The sequence below is a fragment of the Citrus sinensis genome, chromosome 7, assembly GCF_022201045.2.
Source record: "Citrus sinensis cultivar Valencia sweet orange chromosome 7, DVS_A1.0, whole genome shotgun sequence".
Lineage (NCBI taxonomy): Eukaryota > Viridiplantae > Streptophyta > Magnoliopsida > Sapindales > Rutaceae > Citrus > Citrus sinensis.
Window position 1 is genome coordinate 5,305,076 of NC_068562.1, and position 25,013 is coordinate 5,330,088.

The 25,013-nt window shown below is 36.9% G+C and overlaps 4 protein-coding genes across 8 annotated transcripts; 2 read left to right on the forward strand and 2 right to left on the reverse strand.

The window, feature by feature from the left end:
• The first annotated feature begins 337 nt into the window (after positions 1-337).
• Positions 338-3,352, forward strand: LOC102618649 (probable glycosyltransferase At5g03795). The gene is made up of 5 exons (XM_006466274.4): positions 338-911; positions 1,021-1,307; positions 1,665-1,897; positions 2,731-2,888; positions 3,064-3,352. The coding sequence occupies exons 1-5, from the start codon at positions 459-461 to the stop codon at positions 3,166-3,168; spliced, it is 1,236 nt and encodes a 411-aa protein (XP_006466337.2). The 5' UTR covers positions 338-458; the 3' UTR covers positions 3,169-3,352.
• Positions 3,353-7,526: 4,174 nt separating this feature from the next.
• On the forward strand, positions 7,527-11,104 carry LOC102618368 (probable 1-deoxy-D-xylulose-5-phosphate synthase 2, chloroplastic). The gene is made up of 10 exons (XM_006466273.4): positions 7,527-7,729; positions 7,955-8,131; positions 8,220-8,384; positions 8,506-8,656; positions 8,766-9,037; positions 9,139-9,412; positions 9,493-9,800; positions 9,902-10,183; positions 10,276-10,560; positions 10,668-11,104. Exons 1-10 carry the CDS (start codon positions 7,637-7,639, stop codon positions 10,809-10,811), a joined length of 2,151 nt encoding a protein of 716 aa, XP_006466336.2. The 5' UTR covers positions 7,527-7,636; the 3' UTR covers positions 10,812-11,104.
• A 969-nt stretch (positions 11,105-12,073) lies between these two features.
• LOC102617420 (KH domain-containing protein HEN4) lies at positions 12,074-17,784 on the reverse strand. Of its 5 annotated transcripts, none has more exons than XM_025093453.2 (8): positions 16,938-17,783; positions 15,970-16,413; positions 15,524-15,799; positions 15,297-15,413; positions 13,930-14,178; positions 13,564-13,815; positions 13,368-13,492; positions 12,074-12,574 (listed from the first exon to the last, which is right to left on the reverse strand). In XM_025093453.2, the coding sequence occupies exons 1-8, from the start codon at positions 17,472-17,474 to the stop codon at positions 12,445-12,447; spliced, it is 2,130 nt and encodes a 709-aa protein (XP_024949221.2). In that variant the 5' UTR covers positions 17,475-17,783; the 3' UTR covers positions 12,074-12,444. The 5 variants fall into 5 exon arrangements, 3 of the variants coding, with proteins under 3 accessions (XP_024949221.2, XP_024949224.2, XP_006466332.2); XM_025093456.2 differs by having other exon boundaries at positions 13,368-13,449; positions 16,938-17,782; XR_003062700.2 differs by having other exon boundaries at positions 12,507-12,574; positions 13,368-13,487; positions 16,938-17,784.
• A 4,867-nt stretch (positions 17,785-22,651) lies between these two features.
• LOC102617128 (UDP-glycosyltransferase 91A1) lies at positions 22,652-24,491 on the reverse strand. Its single transcript, XM_006466268.4, has one exon. The coding sequence runs from the start codon at positions 24,393-24,395 to the stop codon at positions 22,959-22,961; it is 1,437 nt and encodes a 478-aa protein (XP_006466331.2). The 5' UTR covers positions 24,396-24,491; the 3' UTR covers positions 22,652-22,958.
• Between the last annotated feature and the right edge of the window lie 522 nt (positions 24,492-25,013).

Here is a 25,013-nt window from a genome sequence, read left to right on the forward strand (position 1 = left end):
TCATTTATAAAAAAAAAACATAAAAACATTAACTCAATATTTCGCTGTAATATATGAGGTTCGATCATACAATCAGTATATCAACATCAATATTGAATATGTAATATATATCTTATTTTATTTATATAATAAATAAAATATTATATTAATATAATTTTTAAATTACAACATATTATGTTTGAGAAATTGTACCATACAATTTAGGGCGAATTCCAAACGCACCTTATATTATAATATATTAATGTTATATTATTTTGTTTTTGTTTTTTATTAAAGAAACGTGTAAAAATATTATTACTATTTAAATAATAACCGAGTCACTCCAGTTTACATCTTATTTAACTTTGGAGGTAAAAGAAAATATATCAAAATCAGAAACACAGACGCAGAGATCCTCCAATCCACAGCCTTAGTTGGGAACTTGGATTCAACCGGAATCCGCCGCAGTTTCCGGCGGGATGATAGGAAGCAAGGCGGCACAGCCGAATCAAGCACAGACGACATTGTGCTCACTCCGAAGCTCGCTTCTTACTTTAGCACTTGTAACCCTACTCTGCTTCACTTGTCTCTCCTTCAATTCCTTTCGCTCTTACCCTCTACAAAACAACTTCAACTCAACTCTCTCTTTTGCCATAAACAAACAAGATTATTCGGATTTAGGCTCTGATGTTTTCCACTCGCCCAGCGTCTTCCACTTGAATTACTTGGAAATGGTGACAAATTTCAAGATCTATATATACCCAGATGGTGATCCCAATACATTTTATCAAACCCCAAGAAAATTGACCGGAAAATACGCCAGCGAAGGCTATTTCTTTCAGAATATTAGAGAGAGTCGCTTCTTGACTCATGATCCCGATCGAGCCCACTTGTTCTTCATCCCCATTTCCTGCCACAAAATGCGCGGCAAGGTAACCCACATCCACATTAACTTAGTTTTCTTTTCTTAGACTCATTATATTGCTGTCACTTGTGTTGTGGCTTTTTTGAGATTGATGGGTATTTCTTTCTTGAATGCAGGGAACTTCTTACGAGAATATGACAGTAATCGTTAAGGATTACGTGGACAGCTTGATCAACAAGTATCCTTATTGGAACAGAACTTTGGGTGCGGATCACTTCTTTGTAACTTGTCATGATGTAGGTGTGAGGGCAACGGAAGGAGTTCCGTTTCTCATTAAGAATGCAATTCGAGTTGTATGCTCTCCTAGCTATGACGTTGCTTTCATTCCACATAAAGACGTTGCTCTGCCTCAAGTACTGCAGCCATTTGCTCTTCCCCGTGGAGGACGTGACGTTGAAAACAGGTTACATTTCATTGATCTTTTCATGTATTAGTTGCTTCCCATGTTAGTTGTTGTTCACACTATACTTCGCCTAGTGTTCATCTGGGCTACTCAATTTTTGATAGTTCCCGTTTTCAATTGTGCTCTTAGAAGTAAAACAAACTCTTTTTGCTATTGGAAAGAATATAGGGGACTGATGCTCTTTTTGGTACTGCTAATATCGGCATGTATCCTGTTTGTTATGGTTGTGGAGGAATTTTTTTTTCGCTGGCCCACAATATATGAGGAATAATTGTTGGTTTTGTGTTGCTGCTACATAGTTGCTTATTTTGAAATCTTATTCATCGATTTAACTGTTAATTAAAACATCATTTGCAGGACCGTTCTTGGTTTTTGGGCTGGTCACCGTAACTCTAAAATTAGAGTTATCTTGGCTCGTGTATGGGAGAATGACACAGAACTTGACATTTCAAACAATAGAATTAATAGGGCTATTGGACCTCTTGTATATCAGAGGAGATTTTATAAGACAAAATTTTGTATATGTCCTGGTGGCTCACAGGTCAATAGTGCTCGTATAGCTGACTCAATCCATTATGGATGTGTTCCTGGTAAGTTCTTAGTTTACACTGTTGTTGCAATGAGTGAGTTCTAGGAATTTTGTTTGTTTTTTAAAATTTCTCTCTCTTTCTCTCTTGATTGCTTCAAGGTATATATGGCTTCTGAAAGCCTTATACCTGGATTAAAGAGAATATGTATTGCTATTTTCTTTTCTCATGTCTCCAAACATGTAGTGGTTGTTTTACATAACCCCTTGGATGAGGCTTCGTAACAGGAAACACCACTTTATAACCTTGATGGTTTCATCAATCCCAATGAACAAAGCCTGTAAATAATTGCCAAAGTGTAGAAGAGTTGCCTTATGAACTATACTGGGAAGGTTTTTCTTCCTTTCCCTTTAGTGGCACTAAAAGTTAATGGATACGCAAGTGTAGAGGAGTTGCCTTATGAACTATACTGGGGAGGTTTTTCTTTCTTTCCTGTTAGTGGCACTAAGAGTTAATGAATACTTAATCCAGCATGGTACAAAGAGTGCTGCTTTAAGTGATTGTGTATCTTTTTAGCAAAATTTTGAAGAGCATTGATTTTGAAATGATTTCCTAGGTGTAATCTAATGACCTAACATAACTTCCTGTGCCTATAATTTTATTTTATCAATTAGGCATTCATTGTATTTTACTTGTGTACATAGAATGCTCGCTAAGTTCTGGAATTAGATTAACCAATATTGATAGTATTATAGAACCAATATGTGGTAGTCTCACTTTGAAGATTTGGTGTTTTTCCCCCCATTTTCCTCGTTTTGAAGGATATTAGATGTTACTTTAACCTTCACTGTAGTTTTATTTGCCCCTGTCTGAAATCTTCTGTTTGTTTATTGCAGTAATATTATCCAATTACTATGACCTGCCATTCAATGACATTCTTGATTGGCGAAAGTTTGCTGTCATACTTAACGAAAGGGATGTTTATCAGCTCAAGCAAATTCTCAAGAACATCTCTGATGCAGAGTTTGTTTCACTTCATAATAACCTAGTGAAGGTAAAATTTTCAAGCGCTCTAGTTGAATTTTCTTGTTATAAACTGACACTTTTTTTATATGAAAAATCCTTAAATTTCTGTAATTGGACAGATTAAACAATTTTAATAGTAATCACTCTCAATATGAATAACTTGCTGTCTGTTATCAGTAATTTGTTGTGCTGTATGTTGTCAGGTCCAGAAGCACTTTCAATGGAATTCACCTCCTGTCAGATTTGATGCATTCCACATGGTCATGTACGAGCTATGGTTACGCCGCCATGTGATTAAGTACTTCTAGTTTGCTGAATGATATAATTCTTTTCCAGTTTTGTATACCTTTAAATGGCTGCTTCCTAACATCCCGATTCCCGAAAAGTTTGTAGAGTATCTCACATATAACACACGAATCTTTAACCGTGATCCTTTAATGGAATTGATGCGTATGCACCTGAAGGTTGCAATTGATTTGTTCTTTATCGGTTCGTTTTGTGGCAATTCTCTTTTTCCAGATGTACAGTATTTCTGGTATTGATAGTTTTAACTCAAAATAATCCAAACTCCATAGCAGTTTCATTTTAAAGAGTCGCAGTCGATGACTTTTTGCCGTTGTGGCCAGTGGGGTTGAAGTTGTGACACGGGCCGGGTTGGGCCGGACAAGCACCTGGAATCACATCCTACTTATTGAACAAAATTGTATAAATTAATGCGACGTATATTAAGAGATTGGTGCTACGCTGCGTTAAACGTAACATAACAAGATTTATATTAAAATCTATAATTTTTTTTTTTTAATCAATCAATTATATTTTGTCACCTAGTCGAGTTCCATTTTGTTGATTATCCTTCACATACATTAAATTTGGCACGTTAAGTTTGATTGAGTAAAAAAAAATGATAATTATTGAGGGAAAAAAAAAGAAGAAAATTATTAAAAGAATTTTGATGATGGTAAAATAATAAAAGAGAGATGATATGACTTCTCTGACATCTGTCCTCCTCCTCCTGCAACGTTATTATCCGTTGAGTGGTTAAATTGCTGAATTGGGTGCCCTCCTAATTCCTGTATGGACAAAATTTCCTGTGGGGAATGGTTGGCTGTTCAGTTTTGTCACCTACACGAAGACGAAGTCAAATAGTCAATGCACATGCGTCACACACTCGGGCCTCAGGCAGCAGCAGTGACTGATGCCTTCGCCCATCACACCATCCCTGAAATTCAAAGCATGCTGCACATGCGCTGATTCAAAAACAATGACTGCTTGAAGCAGGTTCCACGTGAAAATAAAATATCTTATTTATCATATTGAGGCAGCCCTGCTCGCCCCAAGACCAAAAGTTGTGCAAAGCTTGAACACCACCTGTATCTCCTTCTAATCTTGTGGCTTGTGGGATGCACTGGTCAACATACTTGTCCATCGATTATGACTGGAAACTTGGAACACCTGCTGCACCTTCAACAATTTCCTCTTCTTCTTCCCCCCTCCCCCCTTCTTTCAATTTTTTACATCCATTACGACTAGAAAACAATGTTAATGAAATTTGAAATATCCCAAAAGCAATCATCAAGTTGAAAGTAATGTAGTTCGGCGCCGCGGGGGAATATCTTTATATTAAATTCTTTTTTTATGCATGTATTACTGTTGGATAAGTAATAGACTAATAGTCTGATTTCTTGTGGTATTTTTCTTTCAATACACACACACACACACACACACATACACACACACACACATACATACATACATCTAATATGGGCAAATAAAAAAGCTAAGAAATATAACCAAGAGTAAACACAAAATTGTATTACATTAGAATGTTACCTCCTATGATTAGTTATTATTTTTTTTTTTTTTTTAACGAACCCGTCCAAGTGTTACTTTATTCTATATATTTATGGTAATGTATTCGGTAAACTTTCGTCCAAGACTTGGCAGAATAGTTTTTAAACAATTTCCATTAAATGATCATTGTAGATGAGTACGGAATTTTCCAACCTCTTGCCCCCCCTTTTTTTTTTTTTTTTCCTCCCCAAACTTAATATGTCTCAAATATATTAATTGCTTGGTCAATAATAATCATAAAGGCTAAGGACGCTAATTGGGGTAAGCATCATCTAACAACATTATTTCTCAATAAAAAGTCAAGGTGACAACTTTGACCAGATGGACTGACTAAGCGACTGTGAGTAGTTGGTAAGAGCCTGCCATAGCAGACCGGTTACCCCGAATTTTACGATTGCAATATATATATCAATCTCGTCGGGTCAAACTTATTTTTTAATAATATTTTTTCAAATTATTGAGGTTGGCCATGCGATGATAATTCCATTCGGAGCTGCTTTAAAATATTACCCACAAATCTAACGACATACAAAATTTAGTGCGACCATACCAATTTTTTTTTTTTAATTAATTTAAGTTACTAAAGCTAAAGAGTGTGCATATGCAATTATTTGTTCAAGTGATAATAAAAATTTATGACAATATTTTCGTAACGGATGCGTCTGCAGAGGCAGTAGGTAGAAATTAATTAAGAGCCAAATTATCACGACGTGGGTGTTGAAATGTTGAATCAACGAAGCTAGAAAAGGAGTGATGTGATTGAGGTGGGTAGAAAATGGTGCAAGAGGTGAGAATTGTGCAATTAAAATACCAAGGATGGTAAATGAGGAAGGCATCTGCGCAAAGTGGCCGGCATTTTGATGCTCTCGTCTCTTTTCCACAAATTCAACCTTCCCCCACCATCAACTAACTACTAAGTCAGATAGATACCCCTTGGATTAAGCATCCCTTAAAGAATATATGTGAATAAATTTAATTTCGTATACATTGAACATGTTACATATATAGTTCTTAGAATGCGCCTTGTTAGTTATTAACTTGGCTAATTGAGGCAGTTATATCACTAACTAATACATTTTATTTTTTATTTTTTTTTATGTGTCCCCCCCCCCCCCCCACCAGTCGAAATTTGTAATGTTTAGATACTGGAGATTCTTTCGCACATCTAGAGTATCTATCTATCGAAAGGTAGATAAGCTAGAGAGGTGCAGGCGTTGTCGTGCATGGTTTCATTGTTTAAGCTTTAAACTTTGTTACTTTGTTACATAATAATAAATTAAATCGCCTTTGGTTTGTTGTATCAACAAATTAAGAAATTAATCAAATATTATACAATACATGGAGGTGCACTATACGTAAACAACATGTTGGCTTCATCACGAGAATTCAATTGCCGCGCTTTTTAGGGCATTGTGTGGAGTTCTCTCATTCCTTTAATTTATGATTGTGGGGTCATCTTCATGGATAAGAACCAAAGTATTTTCTTTCTTCTTTTTCTTTTTTCAGTTGGTAGTATAACTACATTATTATTTTTTTTTTTGAGTCGGCCAGCAGGAGATTGACTATGTACAAACGTATATATAATTTTATAATACAAATGATAGCATTTTATAAATTGCGGGCATGTTCTTGGTTTTTGAGTCGGCCAAAGAGAGGAACTTGTTTTATATATAAAAAACGGCACAAAGAAACGTCGTTTCTTGTTGCCCTTCTAATCTCTATCACCGCTCGGTTCGATTAACATGTCCGAATATGGTAAATTTACAAGTTAGTGGTGGTTCGTGGCGCCAAAAATTATGTCACCTGTGGCTTCTTATCTCTTCATGTCTCCCATTATCTTTTTTGAATTAAGATCCAGTGATCCACTATCTTTTACTTTTAGATAATCGAACTGAAAATGGCCTGCCCCCATTATCATCTTCTTCGTTTGTAAACTTTTAACCTTAGAGTTCCATTTCACAATAGATTTATAATTTTTTTTTTTTACCTTTTGGGATAGAACATTTATTATGTGTTTTCTAATAAGCCATTTTGTCCGAAAAAGATGATAATGGGGAAAAGTGTAATTTACATGATGTTCATTGAGATGATGATGAGAAATTTCCCGTCACGCAGTCAGAATAATCCCATTTCAATATTCTTTTGTTTTTTCTGAAATTATTTTTTTTTCTTAAAAAAAAAAAAGTCTTCCAACCTTGTATGACCAAATATAAATACACTACACCATCATTTTGACCTACCATCGTGACATTTTTGTACCTATATGGACATTAGTAGGACATCAACTAAGACATGCTCTTATGAACGATTTATTTTTATAATTACCCACCATAACTAACTGGGAGCCTCTAAGTTACAATAATTGTAACATACATCCCTCATGTGAACCACACAAAATTATAGGACCCACAATTTGTGTGGTTCACATGAAGAATGTATGTTACAATTATTGTAACTTAGCATTTGCCTAACTATATATATATATATATAAATACTATAAATAAACTAAACAGGGAAAACACGACACGAAATCCATACCCACCCAATGCAATCGGCAATCGGCAATCGGCAATTGGGGAATTTCCTTGATAACAGAAATTATCGATATTTCAGCGCCAAAATTGGTTCATTTCACATCATAATAGACAACAAAATAAAATAAAATGATTAATTGATTTAATCAATAATTTGGTTCTGCTGCCTACTTGAAAAATGAAATGGATGTCGTGGCCCTCGTGGGAAACTGGCAGCCCGCCAGTCCGCGGTCCCCACTCCCCGTCACGCTTCTCTTACTATAAAAATACGAGTCTAGTTATTACACAACGAAGACATTGCACAATTAGCACAGCTTCCCTCTCTGTCTCTTTCACTTCCTCCTTCGTTATTCATCTCGCGCTCACTACTGAATATTGGATCGCACCAACTATGGCTCTCTCTTCCGGGATTGCTATTGGAGCTAAACAATCTATTTCTCCATTTTTCACTGTTTCACAACCAAGCCTTAGTTACAGAAAACAGGTCGGTTCATCCGCATGCAGTTTTCAAGATTTTGTTTTTGTTGCTTTCGCTATCTGGGTTCTCAATTCTTTTGCTTGCTTGTTTAAAGATTCTTGTTTTTCGTATCTGTATCTGTATCTGTGTTATTTGCGTTTCTTGGTTTCTCAAACATGGTCATCTCCATTGAGTTTGTATGTATTGACTGTGGTTGGTTGGTTCGTTCGTTGTCGTGGTGATGTGTTTCAGAATTTCTGTTTGAGAGCGTCCGCTGAGAAGAATAGCTCAGATGGCGAGGAAGCGACGAAGATGGTGATGAGGAAACAAAAAGGCGGCTGGAAAATTGATTTTTCTGAAGAGAAGCCACCAACACCATTGTTGGACACGATTAATTACCCAATTCATATGAAGAATCTCTCTAAAGAGGTAAAAACGTGCGCGTCTGATTGATGGGAATCCTGTTCTTTCTTGAGGATATTTCATTTGTTCATAACATAGTTCGTACAATTTTCAGGATCTTGAACAACTGGCAGCAGAGCTTAGAGCAGATATTGTTAACAGTGTATCGAAGACAGGTGGGCATCTTAGTGCAAACTTAGGAGTGGTGGAGCTAACACTTGCTTTGCATCGTGTTTTCAACACACCTGACGATAAAATTATATGGGATGTTGGCCATCAGGTAATTAATTGAAGACACTTGTTAATTCGCTACTGCCCTGTCTCAAACGAATCATGGCTGAACAAATTAAAGGCCCAAACATATATCAGTGTTACTGAATGGCTGACCTTGAATCCTGCAGGCTTATGTACACAAAATTCTGACTGGAAGAAGATCCAGAATGAACACCATGAGGAAGACTTCGGGGCTTGCAGGATTCCCCAAAAGAGAGGAAAGCGTTCATGATGCATTTGGTGCAGGACATAGTTCCACAAGCATCTCTGCTGGTCTTGGTATGTACTTCGCTCTCTTAATATTTTCCTTTCATCAATCTAGAGAAATTGTAGGATGCAGAATACATAATTGAGAATTTCCTAATCTAATCATATTTTTTAATAATAGGTATGGCTGTCGCAAGGGATATTCTGGGGAAGAACAATAATGTCATTTCCGTGATTGGAGATGGGGCCATGACTGCAGGACAAGCATATGAAGCAATGAATAATGCAGGATTTCTTGATTCTAACCTGATTGTTGTGCTGAATGACAATAAACAAGTATCTCTACCCACAGCTACCCTGGATGGTCCTGCAACTCCGGTTGGAGCCCTCAGCAGCGCTTTAAGCAAGCTCCAAGCGAGCGCTAACTTCCGCAAACTTCGTGAAGCCGCAAAAGTAAGCCTTTTAGATCCGGATTGCTGTCTTCACGATAATTTCCTTCATGTTTTTTGGGAGTGATTCAAGAGTTATTGACCTGGATTTCTTTTCTGTTGCAGAGCATCACTAAGCAAATTGGTGGGCAAACACATGAAGTTGCTGCAAAGGTCGATGAGTACGCCAGAGGACTGATTAGTGCTTCTGGTTCAACTTTCTTTGAGGAGCTAGGTCTGTACTACATTGGTCCAGTGGATGGACACAATGTCGAAGATTTAGTTACTATCTTTCAGAGAGTGAAAGAAATGCCTGCGCCAGGGCCAGTTCTGATCCATGTTGTAACAGAGAAGGGAAAGGGCTATCCCCCAGCGGAGGCAGCAGCTGATAGAATGCATGGTGAGAGACGCTGACCTTTTCTATAATCTGTGCTTGTTTTATGAATTGTTCGCATGATCCTTACTCTCTTGTGCTCTCAGGAGTTGTCAAGTTCGATCCAAAAACTGGCAAGCAATTTAAGACCAAATCCCCTACGCTCTCGTATACACAGTACTTTGCTGAATCTTTGATAACGGAAGCTGAGACAGACGATAAGATTGTGGCCATCCACGCTGCAATGGGTGGTGGTACTGGCCTCAATTATTTCCAGAAAAGGTTTCCAGATCGCTGCTTCGATGTGGGGATTGCTGAGCAACATGCTGTTACTTTTGCAGCTGGTTTAGCCTCAGAGGGAGTCAAGCCATTTTGTGCCATCTACTCATCATTTCTGCAAAGAGGATATGATCAGGTGAGTCAACAAAATTAGAAGAACTAGTTGACTAGTAGGCTAATTTTATTTTGTAATTTTATTGAAAAAATTCACACTAATACTTTACAATGGTTATGAAGGTTGTGCATGATGTAGACCTTCAAAAATTACCAGTCCGCTTTGCAATGGATCGGGCTGGTTTGGTTGGTGCGGATGGACCTACTCATTGTGGAGCATTTGACATCACATTCATGTCTTGCTTGCCCAACATGGTGGTCATGGCTCCATCTGATGAAGCTGAGCTAATGCACATGGTCGCTACAGCAGCAGTTATAGATGACAGGCCCAGCTGTTTCAGATTTCCAAGGGGCAACGGAATTGGAGCAGTTCTCCCACCTAATAACAAAGGAACTCCACTTGAGGTTAGCATAAGTAACCCTCTTTTTAACATGTGCAGAAAAAATATAGACCAAATTAAACTAAAAAGAATAATTTCATGTTTCATGATCAATAGATTGGGAAGGGAAGAATCCTAATGGAAGGCGATAGAGTGGCAATTTTGGGCTATGGTTCTGTAGTCCAACAATGTGTGCTAGCTGCGAACATGCTTAAGAGCCAAGACATTTCCGTGACAGTGGCTGATGCAAGATTTTGCAAACCTTTGGATACAGACCTCATTAGACAGTTGGCCAATGAGCATGAAATCCTAATTACTGTGGAAGAGGGTTCTGTGGGAGGCTTTGGCTCTCATGTATGTCACTTTCTAACCTTAAGTGGCATTCTGGATGGACCTCTCAAGGTATTTATTTTCTCTTTGATTCAGAAACTTGAAACAGACTGCAGACTTCTTTCTTTTCCTTCTCCTTTTATTTATTCAATTCTAATTCTCTAGACATGCTTCTGCAGTTGAGATCAATGGTGCTTCCTGATAGATACATTGACCATGGATCACCAGCCGATCAGCTTGAAGAATCAGGGCTCTCCTCAAGGCATATCTCTGCAACAGTCTTATCTCTCTTAGGGAGGCCAAAAGAAGCCCTTCTGATTTAAGTAATCATACAAAATCAAACAACATCTTGCCCTTCGGATCCAACTTACAATTCCAAGTTGGGGGTGTTATACACTATAAGGTCCAACTCTTAGAATCTTTACCTTCATATCCCCTGTAACCATGAAGCATTACCGTGGGATTATAAATGTAATGGTCAAGCCTTTTGTTGTTTCTGTACATTCACAATTTTTTCTTGTAATAAAGATACAAGGCATTGATCTTCACTGTAGATTAACTCCCCTGTCTTCCACCTGTTTGTTCCAGTTAAGTTAAATTTCTTTCTTACACCAAATACCACTTTCATTGCTCTTTCTTCCTACCAAGTAATTCGAGTCGTTAAGTTTTATGGTATTAGATTATTTGATTGCTTTAACAACTTTATTTGATAGTTGAGGAGTCATCTTTCTTTTGATAAAGCTCAGCCGCCAGGGAGGAACAAAAGAAATAGCCCTGTAAATCTGTTCATGACTTGAAAAGGTAGTTTCAGTTTTCAAGCCAGTGAAAGTGCAAGAATCTACTCAAAGTAACAACTGAAATTTGAAAAAAAAAAAACAAGATCCGAAACTCGTTAAAAACCTAAAGACCAATGCTATATTTCAAGTGGGAAAAATAATTGAATCAAGCATCAACTGCCTTGAGAGAATAATCCTCAGTCCTCACTGCGGTAGACGTGTCAATAAACAACTGGGCAGCCGCTTGCGTCTTGCAGTGCATATATTCGTGTTGTTTAGGTCCCATCCTATACATATTTAAGTGTTAAAAACCACTTTGGGAGTTTGGGCAAACATATATATCAAGTGATTCGTAGTATAGATTTCACATACACTTCAGTTAAATCGTCAAAACCACACCTTGCCATTCATGTACATCGTAAAAATAAACTCCCTCCAAAATCATCATTTCATATGACTAAACTGATTCCTTTTATGGCTAAATACAGGTCCCCATTCTAGAATTACAAGCAACACTATGTCGTTTAGGCATTTCATCGAACAATGACCAAGCATAAACGTATAATGCCCCGCAGCGACATCCACATCTGTGAGCTAGTTGCCTAAACTTGACGAATGAATAAACTCCCATCAAAACTTTTATAAATCATTCGCCTCTGAAAGACAGCGATTTCGAGTTAAAAGCTAAAATTATTGACATGTCTAAAACGGTGTTATAGACTTAAAGATTTCAACTTTCGAAGATCTATTTATCAACTTCTCATAATCAGCTGAATCACCTAATTGAGGCCTAGTTCAGAAGAAAGCCATCAGAAAAACGACCGTGTTATTATATATACACATTATATTTATATATATAAGTTGATCATGTCCATTATCCGGTTAATACAATGTATTAGGCTGCTGTAGAGCAGTGTCATTCTACATACTCCCCTTTTCGACTCGTAAGAGTAGCAACGGATAGGAGATTTACTTTTGTATCATAAATTGACCTCATTGAGGACCCTCTCGACCTAACAAAATTACTAGGCGGTTATCGCTATTAGGGGCATTTTAAGTATCACAAAAAGACGATTCTATAACTATCACAAAATGCCGATATTCACTAATTCCCACTTAAGGACTAATGACAAAAGTAACTATCTTCCAAGCAGTTGATTTAGTCACCACCAGTCAGTGGTCAGCTTCCATGGAAGCTTGAGGCAAGTGCTGTGCAGCTCATGTTTTGATCAGGCTTTCCAGATATTACAACCATCCCTTCATTTTTGCCAAGACAAGGTTTCAACTCATCGTGCTTCTGCACCTGCAATCTGATTCCGGGGTACAAGTTGTTAAAATGTTCACACTACCTCCAAGACCAATTCAGAAGAAACAACCATCTTAAAGAGAAACAAACTGTGCAGTGTTCTCTGTGTGTAGCACACATTAACGTCCACGCATCATGCATTATGCATAATCAGTAATGAATTTCCAGATGCATACATCTATGATGAATTAGTCATTGATATGTTTCCACTGCATGAACAAATGAGAGATTGAAAATCACAAAAAAAGTGGGTAATTGAACTTCCAGGGAATTTATTTTTGACTAATTCAATGAAAAGTAGCTGATCATAATGACAGCTGAATAGAGTAACTGTTAATTTGATCTCATAACAGGGCATCATTGAAGCTCTAGGAGGGGTCTAGCATGCTATGGAATTAGGATTACTTTGTCAGATTCTACATAGGATCTGGAAAGAAGTTGGTGGATACTGCATCATAATCAACAAAACTAGCAGAACTGAACCCAGTTAGTTTAATATTAACATTCCCTTATATTCAATAAGCATTAACAAAGAAAATCAAATCATTTCATCAGAATTAGTTTCATAAAATCAGATAGAAACACTGTATCAGATTGCAGTTATCTTAATCAGTTCTTTAAGCTGCACGCTATGCATGGACTAATGCTAGACTCTGTCACAAGAACCAGTTATAATTGTGCCCATATAGCTGTATCTTCTGTTATTTAAAAGAAAAACCAAAACCACCTCGGGACTAAATAAAATAACCCACACAAATACACAACCAAACAAAAAGGAAAACAGTGGGGGAACAGACCTTTCAATTTCTACATTATCAGCAAATGTGGTTGAGCTTTTTTCACCTTCTGTATTAGGTATTCTATATCCTCTTCCCCAGTCTGCATTACCATTTACCCCTAAACATGATGTCCCCGTACTGAACTGCATGTCACTTTGTAAAAGAAAAGAAAAGAAATGAAAACCAGATAATGAAGGTAAAAGTAACCTTCTACCTTTGGTAACTGCAATGTAGAAGGACCAATAATATTGTCAGAGAGTCCAAGCTGAGACACGCCTTCCGTCAACATATTATCTTCACCAGAAGCAGTAGTCATGCCATCGGAACAGCTCCTTGGTCCCACCTCATCAACCATATCAGTAGGCAGAAGATGAACTAGTGACTTCTCCAGTTCCAAACTCCCTTCAAACATTCTTGAGCCTGGTTTACCATCTGTGGTGGGTGTTGCATGTCTTCTTCCTTCAGTCTGCAATGGCACCACTGCCTCAACACTGTTTCCTCATTTTGGAAAACATTCCCTTGAAGAAGAAAGAGTGCAATAAATAAACAGAAAAAATGCACAAGAGGCACAAACTTTCACCTGCAGTGTCTGTGATCTATTTAAGGGAAGAACAAATTGATCTACTCCTTGTACTGCAATGGTTTCTTGTTCAAACTCAGGAGATAGAGCCACTGATTGGTGCAATTTATGCAGTGCAGGTCCCCCCACCCTTCCACTAGGGCTCCTTGGTCTTGCTTCATTGAGTATTTCACCCGACTTAAGATTATGTCTGAGTCTTCCAACAACTTCAGATAGAGCATTTTGCACATTTTTATACTCACCACTAATCTGCCAAAAGTTAAACGTTTCAATAAAAAAGTGAGTATCAAGTTGCACTCAAAAGTTTGTTAACGGTTGCGGATTACGGAGTTACTGCATGACCCCAATACTTAAGCTTAGGTAAGAACTGAACAATAGCGTTTGAGCTCTAAAATACTACTTCACATGCAATTCATGTGCATCAAGCACAACCACAGCCACTTTCATAACAATAAAGAAGAACAGAATATTTTGAAACTGAATTAACATGGTTGGGTGATCAGAACACAAACTTGGTGAAACTTCCTCTGCTCTGATAGTAAGCCAAGTTATTGCCAAACCCAAAACTTTACCAGTGAGTTGACCACCATTTGAAGGATAATATTTCATTATCGATATTAAAATTTGGTCGTAGAAAAGTCATATAACTACCAGATGCATAATCAAATATTAAAAATTCCAACTGGAAGTGAATACTTAGAAATTTAAAATGTTGAAATGTCAAATATTGCCAAAAAGGACGAGAACCTCAACCTTCCTCAACTTTAATTGGTAAATGAGAAGTTCCTACACCAATCACTAGCTGCTACCAAGAAATGGGATTCTGCATCCTAAGCATACAGTATGGATGCACAGAGGCATGGAAGAGTCTCCCTATGAAATGTGAAATATGTGTAAAGGATTAAGCTAGACAATATTTAACTTAACATATTGGTTATCTTAGAAAAATATACTCCTACACATGAAAATCCCGAAAAGTTTATTGATGGAAACTTAAAATGTACTATAGAAAAACATTTACAAATTGTGGACAGGAAAACTACTAATGTAACAATAAAACTACCTCATCTATGTAGGATGGTGAGCATATATGACTAAATACAGAAATCAAGAAAAGCTTGAAAAAAACAGCTCCATTGAGAAGCAAAACTGCCTTCAAAACTTAATGTCCCCAAAATAACCTAATATAAAACAAAATCAAGTAATAGTTGCTGCACAATTTTGAAGCATGTAAACAGACATATCTCTAAATTCCATGCTCAAGCCCACAAAGAAGCCCAAGACTTCAGTTTGTGCCATAAGGGAGATTCAGACCACATAATAATAATAATAATAATAATCTTTTGTTTCCCTTATTTCAAATCAACTTTGAGATGGTCATCACTATACTTCCAAAGATCCCCAGCATTTTTTCTTCCACAGATTGAGGGTCCATCAAAGTAAGCTGAATAAACAGAGGAAAGAAAAGCCCAGCTAATCTGAGACTGTTAAAAGTTTAGGATGCAACAATACAAAGAAATAGGTGCACTTGCCCCCTAATTCTATAGAAAAATGAAAATTAACAATTAATATCTAGATAAGGTAATAATCACACCTGTATCACAACATCATTCTGTGCTGCACAACCCAGGACCTGCTCCCCTCCCACTAACTTTATATCTGTGCCAGTTACATCCTCCATTTCTGAGACTGCACTGCTTCCGCTTCCAGTCAAGCAGCCAACAAAGTCTGCACCAACTAGAATGCTTACAGCTACAGCATCACCCTTGTTCTCTCCCGATGAGAATCCTTGTTGACCTTCAACTTCAACAGATCTAGCAAAGACAAGTACAGCAGCATTTTGCACAGGAGAGTGTCTAGTATCAAGGTACTACAATAGATAAATTCAACCCCAGATCAGTCACAAAGATTATGTTGACACTCTTGAGAATAAGTGCATGTTTTTGTGGCCATACAGGCATGTAAGTGTGAGAAAGAGAAAATAATTCTAGCACAAGAATATATAATTAAGCTTCCAGAATTTTAGGTAGAATCACTAACCTCCAATGCAGAAATAGTGACAACACGTTCCCCAGACTTGGTCAATGGAGCTGCAAAGCTTATCAGAGCACCAGATGCATTCTGTAGAGATCTGACAATGGCCCCTCTCTTGCCAATAATGCCTGAAGCTGTCCAACCAGAAAAGAGCATTCTCAATGCAACTTCTTGTTTTCTACCTTTCTTGTCCAGGCCAGGGTGATCTCTATCTGCATCTGCTGATGATGAATGAAATTCTGAAGCATTGTCTGAAGGATTTCCAGTCAAAGGTGGCACCAAGGAAAGGTGAGGGAAAAATTCTCTGTGTGGGTCCGAGGAATTACTATAGAATACTTTCTCAATTGGTCTGTTAAAACATATCGGACTTTTTTCCATTGTTGATAAATGCTGGAGACAGGTAGTTACAGCAACTAGTGCTTTCTTTACGGCTAAAGTAGCCCCTGTGATCTGCCACAGTAACAATAAATTCTCAATTTGGATCGTCAAGAATCAAGTTATAGCCATTCTCTGACATAAATACATCTGGCTAAGTATACACTTATGCATTTCACCCAAATCAAATCATTACAATGCATTAAACTGTGAAACTTTTGTAGGCAAGGTAATCACATTATCTGATAATGTAGTGGTTATTGCTAAGTTTAAAACAAGAGGCTTGTTTTATTAACTCAGGTCCTCACAACAGAGTCATGAGTGCTTTCCGTAAAATCATCTAATATGTGAGTTCTCGAAAGCTATATTTGGGAACGAACATTCCTTACGAAAGCACTTGATAAAATCACCTAATGGAGTAGGAAGTAATACTATTTTTGTATCTATATTTATATATTTGAAAAAATAAAAAAAAGTGGGAAAGACAGAGATGTAGGAGAGAAAAACGCTTAAAATAATTTTCCTTAATAATTTAATTTTCATTTTTTTTTTCCTGAGAAGTGAGAAGCAAACAGAAAAAGAGTAGGAAAAGACGATACCTGAATCAACTGATCGTCGATAGCCGCACAAGCAGGAGGAGGCAGCATAACGATTTTAGCGCCACTCTCTATTCTCATCCTCGTTACATTTCTCCCTCCTTTCCCTACGACGACACCAATCTTCGTCGTATTAGCCAACAAACCACAATATGCCACGTCGTCGCCGTCGCCATCGCCTTCAACCTCTGCCTCCACCTCCCACATACGTTCAAACACCCTAATAACGGCCTCCTGAGTGCTCGACACTTCACCGCCCTCCACTACAACATCATTCTCACAAAACATGATTCTCCTGTCGATGGAACCGGATCCGACTACGAATATGACCCGGTGGTCCGACCCGGGAAACCCGCCCTCGCAGTGGATTCTACACTTGGTGTCTCGGCGGATGCTAGAGATTATGGAACCGGACCTCCCGATAAGGCCTCCGACGACGGGCGTGGGGCAGACGAGGCGGAATGAGACGACGTCGTCGGGGAGGTTGAGTGGTCCGCGGCGCTTGCTGCTGTAGCCGTAAGGGTTACTATGATGCATCATCGCCGCACAAAGGAGGAGCTAAGCGGCGTCGTTGTCTTGTCTGGTGTCAGTGGGATTAAGGGTTTGTGTGTCTTATTCTATTTGTAGTTTGTGTTTTAAATGAGAAGGAATGCTGTTATTGGAAGGAGGGAGAGAGAGAGAGAGACTGACACTGTGCCTGACTTGCAGAGGAAGGCAGTTGGTTACATGCGAGACAAATAAAGCGCGCGCGCGAGTTGCGTTGATTCTTGAATTGTCGATTGTTTCTGTGTGGACTGTTTGGTTACGGGATACACCAAACCATTGTTTGGTTTAATGAGTTGAAAGGCCGTTCTCCGATTCTTAAATTCCATTTTATCAACAATGTAGTATTTTTATCATTTTTATTTTTTATTTATTATATTAGAAATGACCCCAATTCATTAATCAAGTATTTTATCAAATTATTTCGTCTTCATTCTTTTTTTTTAAAAAATCTTGAAAAAGTGAAACTTTCTCTTAAATGGACGGAGATGATAAAGACACCAAAATATATGGGTGCACGGAAATTGGAACGAAGGGGGAGTATGAATGAGGGAGATGCGACACTTGCTTTTAGTCGCACTCTTTTGTCTTCAATTTTTTCATTTTTCTATAAGCAAACTCCTAAATTATATGTAATATAATTTATACCCGTTCACATAAATAAGAAATAATATGAGACTCTTTTACTGTTCATATAAGTAATATAAGTTAGAACACATATAATTTAACACTACTTATGCCTTGTATTGAAACGTAGCTTTATGCATGCATTGAAACTATGAAAGCGGAAAGAGACTCGCAGAGAACGGAGGAATCACAATCTTAATGGTCAAGGACTCAAGGGTGTGCACTTAGAATAATGAGTGCAAGGGTTTGAGCCTCTATAAAAGTATTTATGGGATTTATTTATAATCCTTCCTCAATTATCACATAATTGAGTGGAGTCAGTCTATTCCTCACGAAATGTGAGTAGAGTGGACAGCCCTCGAATATTTGAGAGGGTTTAAAAAATTTGGGCAGTGCTTCAGAGGAGTACATACCACGACGAAGGTCCCAATTATAGAATTTATGTGTAAATATTAATTGTAATATCCTATATAAATAGTATTAAAAAAAAAAGGACTCAAGGGTGGTGTTGTCAAATCACACGCGCTTTATGTTAATTAATAATGTGTACTTTCCAAGTTTTTATTTTCCCATTAATACGCATTTCGTTCTTAATTCTTGAAAAGCAAATTCTTTACCCACCTTCTTCTCTTAAAAGTAATTTTAAAGAAATGGTGTAATTGAATTTGTCAGGTTTAAGTGCTAAAAAACTTCTGTACTCAGTCAGAATTGACAATTGAAGGGTCCAGCGATGTTACCAAGCGGAGAATACCCCTTAATTTTGCTTTTTTTAAATAATAAATCAACCCTTTAAACGACAGTGAGCAAATCTAAGTCATCATCTTGACGTTCAGGTTTTAATCCTTTCTCCTTTCCCTTTTTATTGGCTTTTGAACCTTTTGATCAACAGATTTGCTCAAGATTTTAGTCACGTGTTGAAACATATCTTTTTTCTCATGTGTTGTAACAAATCTATGTGACTAAATTCAATTTGAGCAATAATCCTTAGCGATTAGGAGAATTAGTCAGAAATTCAAATTTTAAGGATTTTGCATTTGCCTATAAGACTATTGTTTTCTACGGAGATTTTTGCCAAATGGCTCTAGATTCTGGGTTAACACCTCTCATTGGTTTTTTATTTATTTATATATATAATAATATATTATAATCAGTCTTCTATTAATATTTATAATTAAAAATCGATTAACACTCTTCTTAATAATTTTATTACGGCACAACTTGAAGTTCGATCCTCACTTAATATTTAATAGATATTTAATTTACGATCAAAACTTTCCTTAATAATTTTATTATGACACATCTTAAAATTCAACTTTCATTAATACTTGAGGGAAATCTTGAGCAATTTATCCTAAACGGCGGAAGACAAGTAGACTCCTACCCAATTTTATTAAAAGGGAAATCAAATTCTAACCATTTGTGAAACTCTAACCCACCTTAAATGCATAGGTTGCCAATGGGCTACAAGCCCAATGGCCAACACCTCTTATTTATATATATATATAATCAACACATTATTATTGCAAATGTCCATCATATGTCTGAAAAATGTGACATAGCAGCTCATAAGCTAGGCAATATAAGAAACTTTATCTTTTAAGATGTTTGAATTTGGTTGGTTGATTTACGTCTAGAAGTATCTTATATTCTTCTTTAGTTTGATAATGCATTTTTAGTTTCAGAGAAAAATATTTTCAGCTTTGGATGATTATTGTTCACAAATTTCAAAATTGTTTATTGCATTATTTGACAATTCATTTAATAATTTTACTTTGAAACAAAGTTTTGAATATCTTTTGGTGTATCTAATACTAGATTATTAATTAATTACAAAACATGTCAGATTCACGCATTCTTTTGCCATGGGCAAGAGAAGAGTTATATTTAGGGACCAATTTAGTAGAATATGAACATCTATGTATTTATTTATTAAAATATAAAATACGAAAAAAAATTAATTGATTTTTCAATAAAATTTCTGTAATTAGTAAAATTTTAGACATCAAATGTTGGACAAATAAGTCCAAAACTGCCTTCCTTAAGAATATGCTACGACTGTGTACCATGTCAGTGACGTGGCAATTGTGTATTTGTCTAATAATGTGTTGCCACTTGCGCATTTAATTGAACAATTGATAATCATATTATATGAACTTACGCAGTTGCACTTGTGATATATTATCAATAACTGGTTGAATTGCTCCCAATACCTTAATTAAGTGGTTTTAAGTAGTTTAGTTTAATTAACCACTCTCCTTTTTTTTTCCCTTTCTGGCGATTAAATAAAACATTTCTCAAAGCCATTTAGGCATCGCAAAATGCAGTTTGATTTTTCTCTTATCTTTAGAAATTTAAAATAAAATACCTAAGTTGGCGAGGTAATATAACCAAATCACTTGAATCGTCAACTTTTGAAAAATTGGTGCATTATTTAACCGTTGTCCGCGGAATTTCATGTGAGCAAACTAAATCGTTTTAAAAGAAAAAAAAAATTGGTAATTTATACTTTTTAAAACAAAAAATTTGAAAAGCCAGCAAGCTTTAAAAGGTTGATTTGCTTCCATGGCCGATTGCTGAAATTGCTTTGTTGCCTTTAACGAGAGAAAGTAATAAAAGAAAATTAGAGAGGCTGAGGAATTAGCAACAGAGAAAAGGTTGAGCAATAATGTGTTTCCGGGTCTAGCAAGAGGTTTTTCTTGTGTAGCTTTACTTGCATTGTTGAAACGATCTATCTGAAATTATTTTAATTCTTAGTTTTAAGCAAGTAGAGGAGACAATAAAACCCAGCTTAAGCCATATTTGACGAAAATGAATTGATTTTTATGGTTCCAAAATGATGCGTCATACAGTGACGACTGTGATGCAGATAAAGATAAATTTGGAGTTATATGAGGTATAGTGATAAAAATAAGTGATTTTTAATTTTTTTAATAAAATTAATTAAGAAATAGAGTCTACTAAAATAAAACCGAGGAGATCAAATATTACCTTTCTATCAACAAGGCTCATGGCATATACAGCTCATGGTCGGACTCGGACACAATATTCAATACACCGAAGAGGAACAATAGCAGATCACAAAATTAAGTAGCTGCGGCCATCTCATGTGAAGCTCGTTAGGAATTAGGATTTGTATCTATTGTTTTTAATCGAACACGTTTCATAATATTAGATTCTAGGTTTTTTTTTTCTTTGAATAAAAATTATGTATGCATATGTTACAATATATATTGTCAATTTAATCTGAACATTTTAGATTTTAATTGGTCACCAGTGTGACATTAACCTATTAGAGATGATTTGATTTCTTTATATTATGAATAATTTTAAAACACATCAGAGATAACATATAATAATGTAATAGATCTTGACATTTTAGGTTTTAACAGGTCACTAGTGCGACATTAACTTATTAGAGATGATTTCATTTTTTATATTACGAATAATTTTAAAATATATCAGAGATAATATAACTAATTAATGCATATATAATATGTATAATTAAATTTAATACAATGACCACCTGCATATGATTTTCCAAAGTAAATAAAAAAACATCATTGCATCATTTACTTATTAAACGATATAATACCTCTAATGTAGTATAAAATTTCTCCCATCGAGAAGGAAGCAAACGTGCAACCCAAAATTTTCTTTTAATACAAGGCAAAAACTAGCAAGAATCTGCACGGTGCTATGTTCCCACGGCTAGCATTTGTCACATGATCCCATTCTTAGACCAAGTCAAGCTCCTCATCCATATCAACTCCGAGAAACATTTGATAGTTACCGAAAATCCCAACAAATTTATCACCATTAGTAAGTTTAATGAGCTGCAGTTTACCCCATGAAGATAACTCTTTGATGGCGCAGTGGCCGCATCAAGCTTCAAACTAGGCCAGTGGCGGTTGCACCCGTTTGGCTTTTGCCACCTTCGGCTCTAGATAGCAGATCGGATACTATTGAAGACAACAATTGGGCTACAATCATAGAATGGTTGGGCAAACAGGAGACAGAGTCAGTGGTTTATGTAGCCTTAGGAAGTAAGAAAAATGTGACGGGCCACTCAAATTTTTCATCAAAGGAGGATTAATAGACGAGTAAGCGTTCTTCACTCTATTTTGGACGTCTGTTAATAATGCTACCTTTCGCTGTTGACCAAGGGTTTTTGCATAGAATAAAGTAGGTGTAGAGATAAAGAGAAATGAGGAAGATGGGTCATTTACAAGGAACTCGGTGGCTGAGTCAGTGAGATTGGTGATAGTTGAAGATGAGGGCAGAATTTACAGGGATAAAGCCAAGGAAATGGTGTTGATTTTTTGTAGATAATTACTGACAACTCTGTTGAGTTGCTTCAGAAGCGTTTATAAGACAAATTACTGTTTGAATTACTTTACAAGAATGTTGGAAAGAAATTATGCATTATAATTGATACGAAAATTTTTCAACCTGCAATTAAATTAAATCCGGGATTAAAGTTTGGATGTACAATATGACGGCATGTATTTGGATGGTTATACATTATATATATATCAAAGTACTGATAATATCTCAATATTATTATCCCAAATATTGAGTGACATTCATTCATTAGATAATCAATCTCATAATTTTTTTTTTTGTAAAATTAATTACATATTAGTTCATCTCGCCATCTAATTGAGATCTAAATTCAACCTCCCCTGAGGTGGCCATGTGAGACGATTTAGATTCTTGCATAACAATTACTAAAAACTCCATGCATTAATATTACAATTCACAAATGTTTAATTGACATTTTATTTAGAAGTCACACCCTGCAGCTTCGCGGAAATAAAAGATGAATCAAAGCCCTCAAGAGCAAACCTTGCATGTTTAAACAGTTGTATTAATCTCCTCACCCTTGCGCAAACATCTATGATTTTTGAGATAATTTAGAAAATTATCCACGTAACGATCGTGTCTCCCCTTGTCTCCAAACAACCCTTTCATCTCCTTCGCCTTGTCTCTGTAGATTTGACCCTTTTCTTCTACTAAAACCAGCCTCAATGACTCAGCCACCGAGTTCCTCGTGAAGAAGCCATCTCCCTCATCCCTTGGAATCAACTCCACAATCTGTTTCTCCTCTAAAAGCTTAGCGTTTAGTCCTTGATCTGCATAGCAAGTCAGCACAATAAGAGGCATCCCAAACTGCAGCGCCTCGACAACTGAGCTCCATCCTGCATGAGTCAAGAATCCACCCACCGAGTCGTGGGCCAGTATCGCGAGTTGAGGTGCCCAACTCGTGTAAACGACGCCGCGCCCTCTCGTTCGCTCTTCAAACCCGTCTGGTAACTCGATCGGCTCAGTGTCAGCTTGTCCGAGTCGTTTCTTTAGCACCCAGAAGAAGGGTAATTTCGACAGTTCCAACCCGAGAGCTATTTCCGTGAGTTCTTCTTGACTAGGTTTTGCCTCGCTACCAAAAGCTACGTACACGACCGAGCCTTTTTCTTGCTCGTCCAGCCACTCTTTGATCGACCTCCACGTGTCAGTTTCCGCGTCGGAATCACCGTCTCCAGTGGTGGTGGGTAGCTGGCCCACCGGAATAACCGGTTTTCGGTGAAGTTGTTCCAAAAGTTTTAGCCATTCTGGTTCAAACTCCATGCAGCTTCTCACGGCAACGATGTCGCAGCCTTTGAGTGATTGACCAAAACGGTAACCGTGTGAAACGTTCGATTCGTCGCTTATTAGAATGTCGAAGACCTTCCTCGCCTCAAAAAGCCGATAGGATATTGTTGTCGGAAACGAGACCCAGCTGGGTACCCTTGTGTAATCTTCGGGAGTCTTGAGGTGATCACCAGAATCGTTGATCAAAACTGATGACGGGCCAAAGTATCCGAGAGTTGCCGCAGTAAATATACTGAAGAACCCGCTTGGGATGTCGAGTTCACGGGCTCTAGCCGGTAGCCAGTAAGCGGCGAAGTCGAATAAAAGCCAGTCAGGAGCTAAAGATTGTAACAGCTTTGCCATGGGCTCTTCGAGGCAATCGAAAGATTGCTTGAGATACTTAACTTCATCGTAAGGTAAATCGATGGTCGCTTCTGCGTTTTCGCGGAGATTGTCCACGTGGGGCAACGAGATTTTCACAAATTGAATCATAGAAGCTAAATTTTGAGGGAGTCTTGGGAGGCGATCGATGTTTCTAGGGGTGGAAATGAAGAAGATTTTGTGACCTTTCTGTGCTATCAGCTTAGCAAGCTCCAACCAGGGGATCATGTGACCAAAAGCTAACCATGGAAACATGGCGATTTGAAGCTTGCTGTTGTCAGCCATGACAGCAATCTGCAACAAGACTAGTGAAAGAATATTATTATATAAGCATGGCAAGGGAAGATCGGTTTTGCCACCTAGCTAAATAAGGAGCACTTGAGTTACAATTCAGCTAACTTACACCCAAGTATGTGGTGTGGGATCTATATATTATTTATCTGTGTGGATATAAGTTAAATAAATGTAATATAGTATTTATCAGTTAAATAATTCACGTACATTATTAGCCTCCAAAATAGGGTCTAGTTAAGGTATTACAATGACACCATACCATAGTTGGATCAGCCATTAGATTTAATTATATTGACAACTGTGGGTTAGATCTAACTGTGGAATGGTACCACTATGATACCATAATTTTATCCTCCAAAATAATGCATAATTTTTTAATTTTTTCAGTAAAGTTAGATTTGACCATAGTGAGATTGTTTGTGTCCCGAATATTAATAGCATATTTAAAGATTACCTTTCACATAAGAGACAGAATTCAGATCAATAATTTCATATAAATGAAAAACAAACATATACTTATATACATACCTTACAATGTCGTTAAAATAACAGGTTGGTTGATGAATTTTAAAAATAATAATAGCAATAAAATAGGTTATTATGCCATTA

Bases quoted from the DNA above. Each gene is read 5' to 3' on its own strand.
- LOC102618649 (XM_006466274.4), top strand. From the start codon at position 459: ATGATAGGAAGCAAGGCGGCACAGCCGAATCAAGCACAGACGACATTG. The intron at 1,898-2,730 runs GTAAGTTCTTAG...TGTTTATTGCAG, and splicing joins CCATTATGGATGTGTTCCTG to TAATATTATCCAATTACTAT. The intron at 2,889-3,063 runs GTAAAATTTTCA...GTATGTTGTCAG, and splicing joins TTCATAATAACCTAGTGAAG to GTCCAGAAGCACTTTCAATG.
- LOC102617128 (XM_006466268.4), bottom strand. From the start codon at position 24,395: ATGGCTGACAACAGCAAGCTTCAAATCGCCATGTTTCCATGGTTAGCT.
- LOC102617420 (XM_025093453.2), bottom strand. From the start codon at position 17,474: ATGATGCATCATAGTAACCCTTACGGCTACAGCAGCAAGCGCCGCGGA. The intron at 13,816-13,929 runs GTGAAAGTTTGT...GTGCCATTGCAG, and splicing joins ATAGATCACAGACACTGCAG to ACTGAAGGAAGAAGACATGC. The intron at 13,493-13,563 runs GTAGAAGGTTAC...AGTGACATGCAG, and splicing joins CTACATTGCAGTTACCAAAG to TTCAGTACGGGGACATCATG.
- LOC102618368 (XM_006466273.4), top strand. From the start codon at position 7,637: ATGGCTCTCTCTTCCGGGATTGCTATTGGAGCTAAACAATCTATTTCT. The intron at 8,385-8,505 runs GTAATTAATTGA...TGAATCCTGCAG, and splicing joins TATGGGATGTTGGCCATCAG to GCTTATGTACACAAAATTCT. The intron at 8,657-8,765 runs GTATGTACTTCG...TTTTAATAATAG, and splicing joins AAGCATCTCTGCTGGTCTTG to GTATGGCTGTCGCAAGGGAT.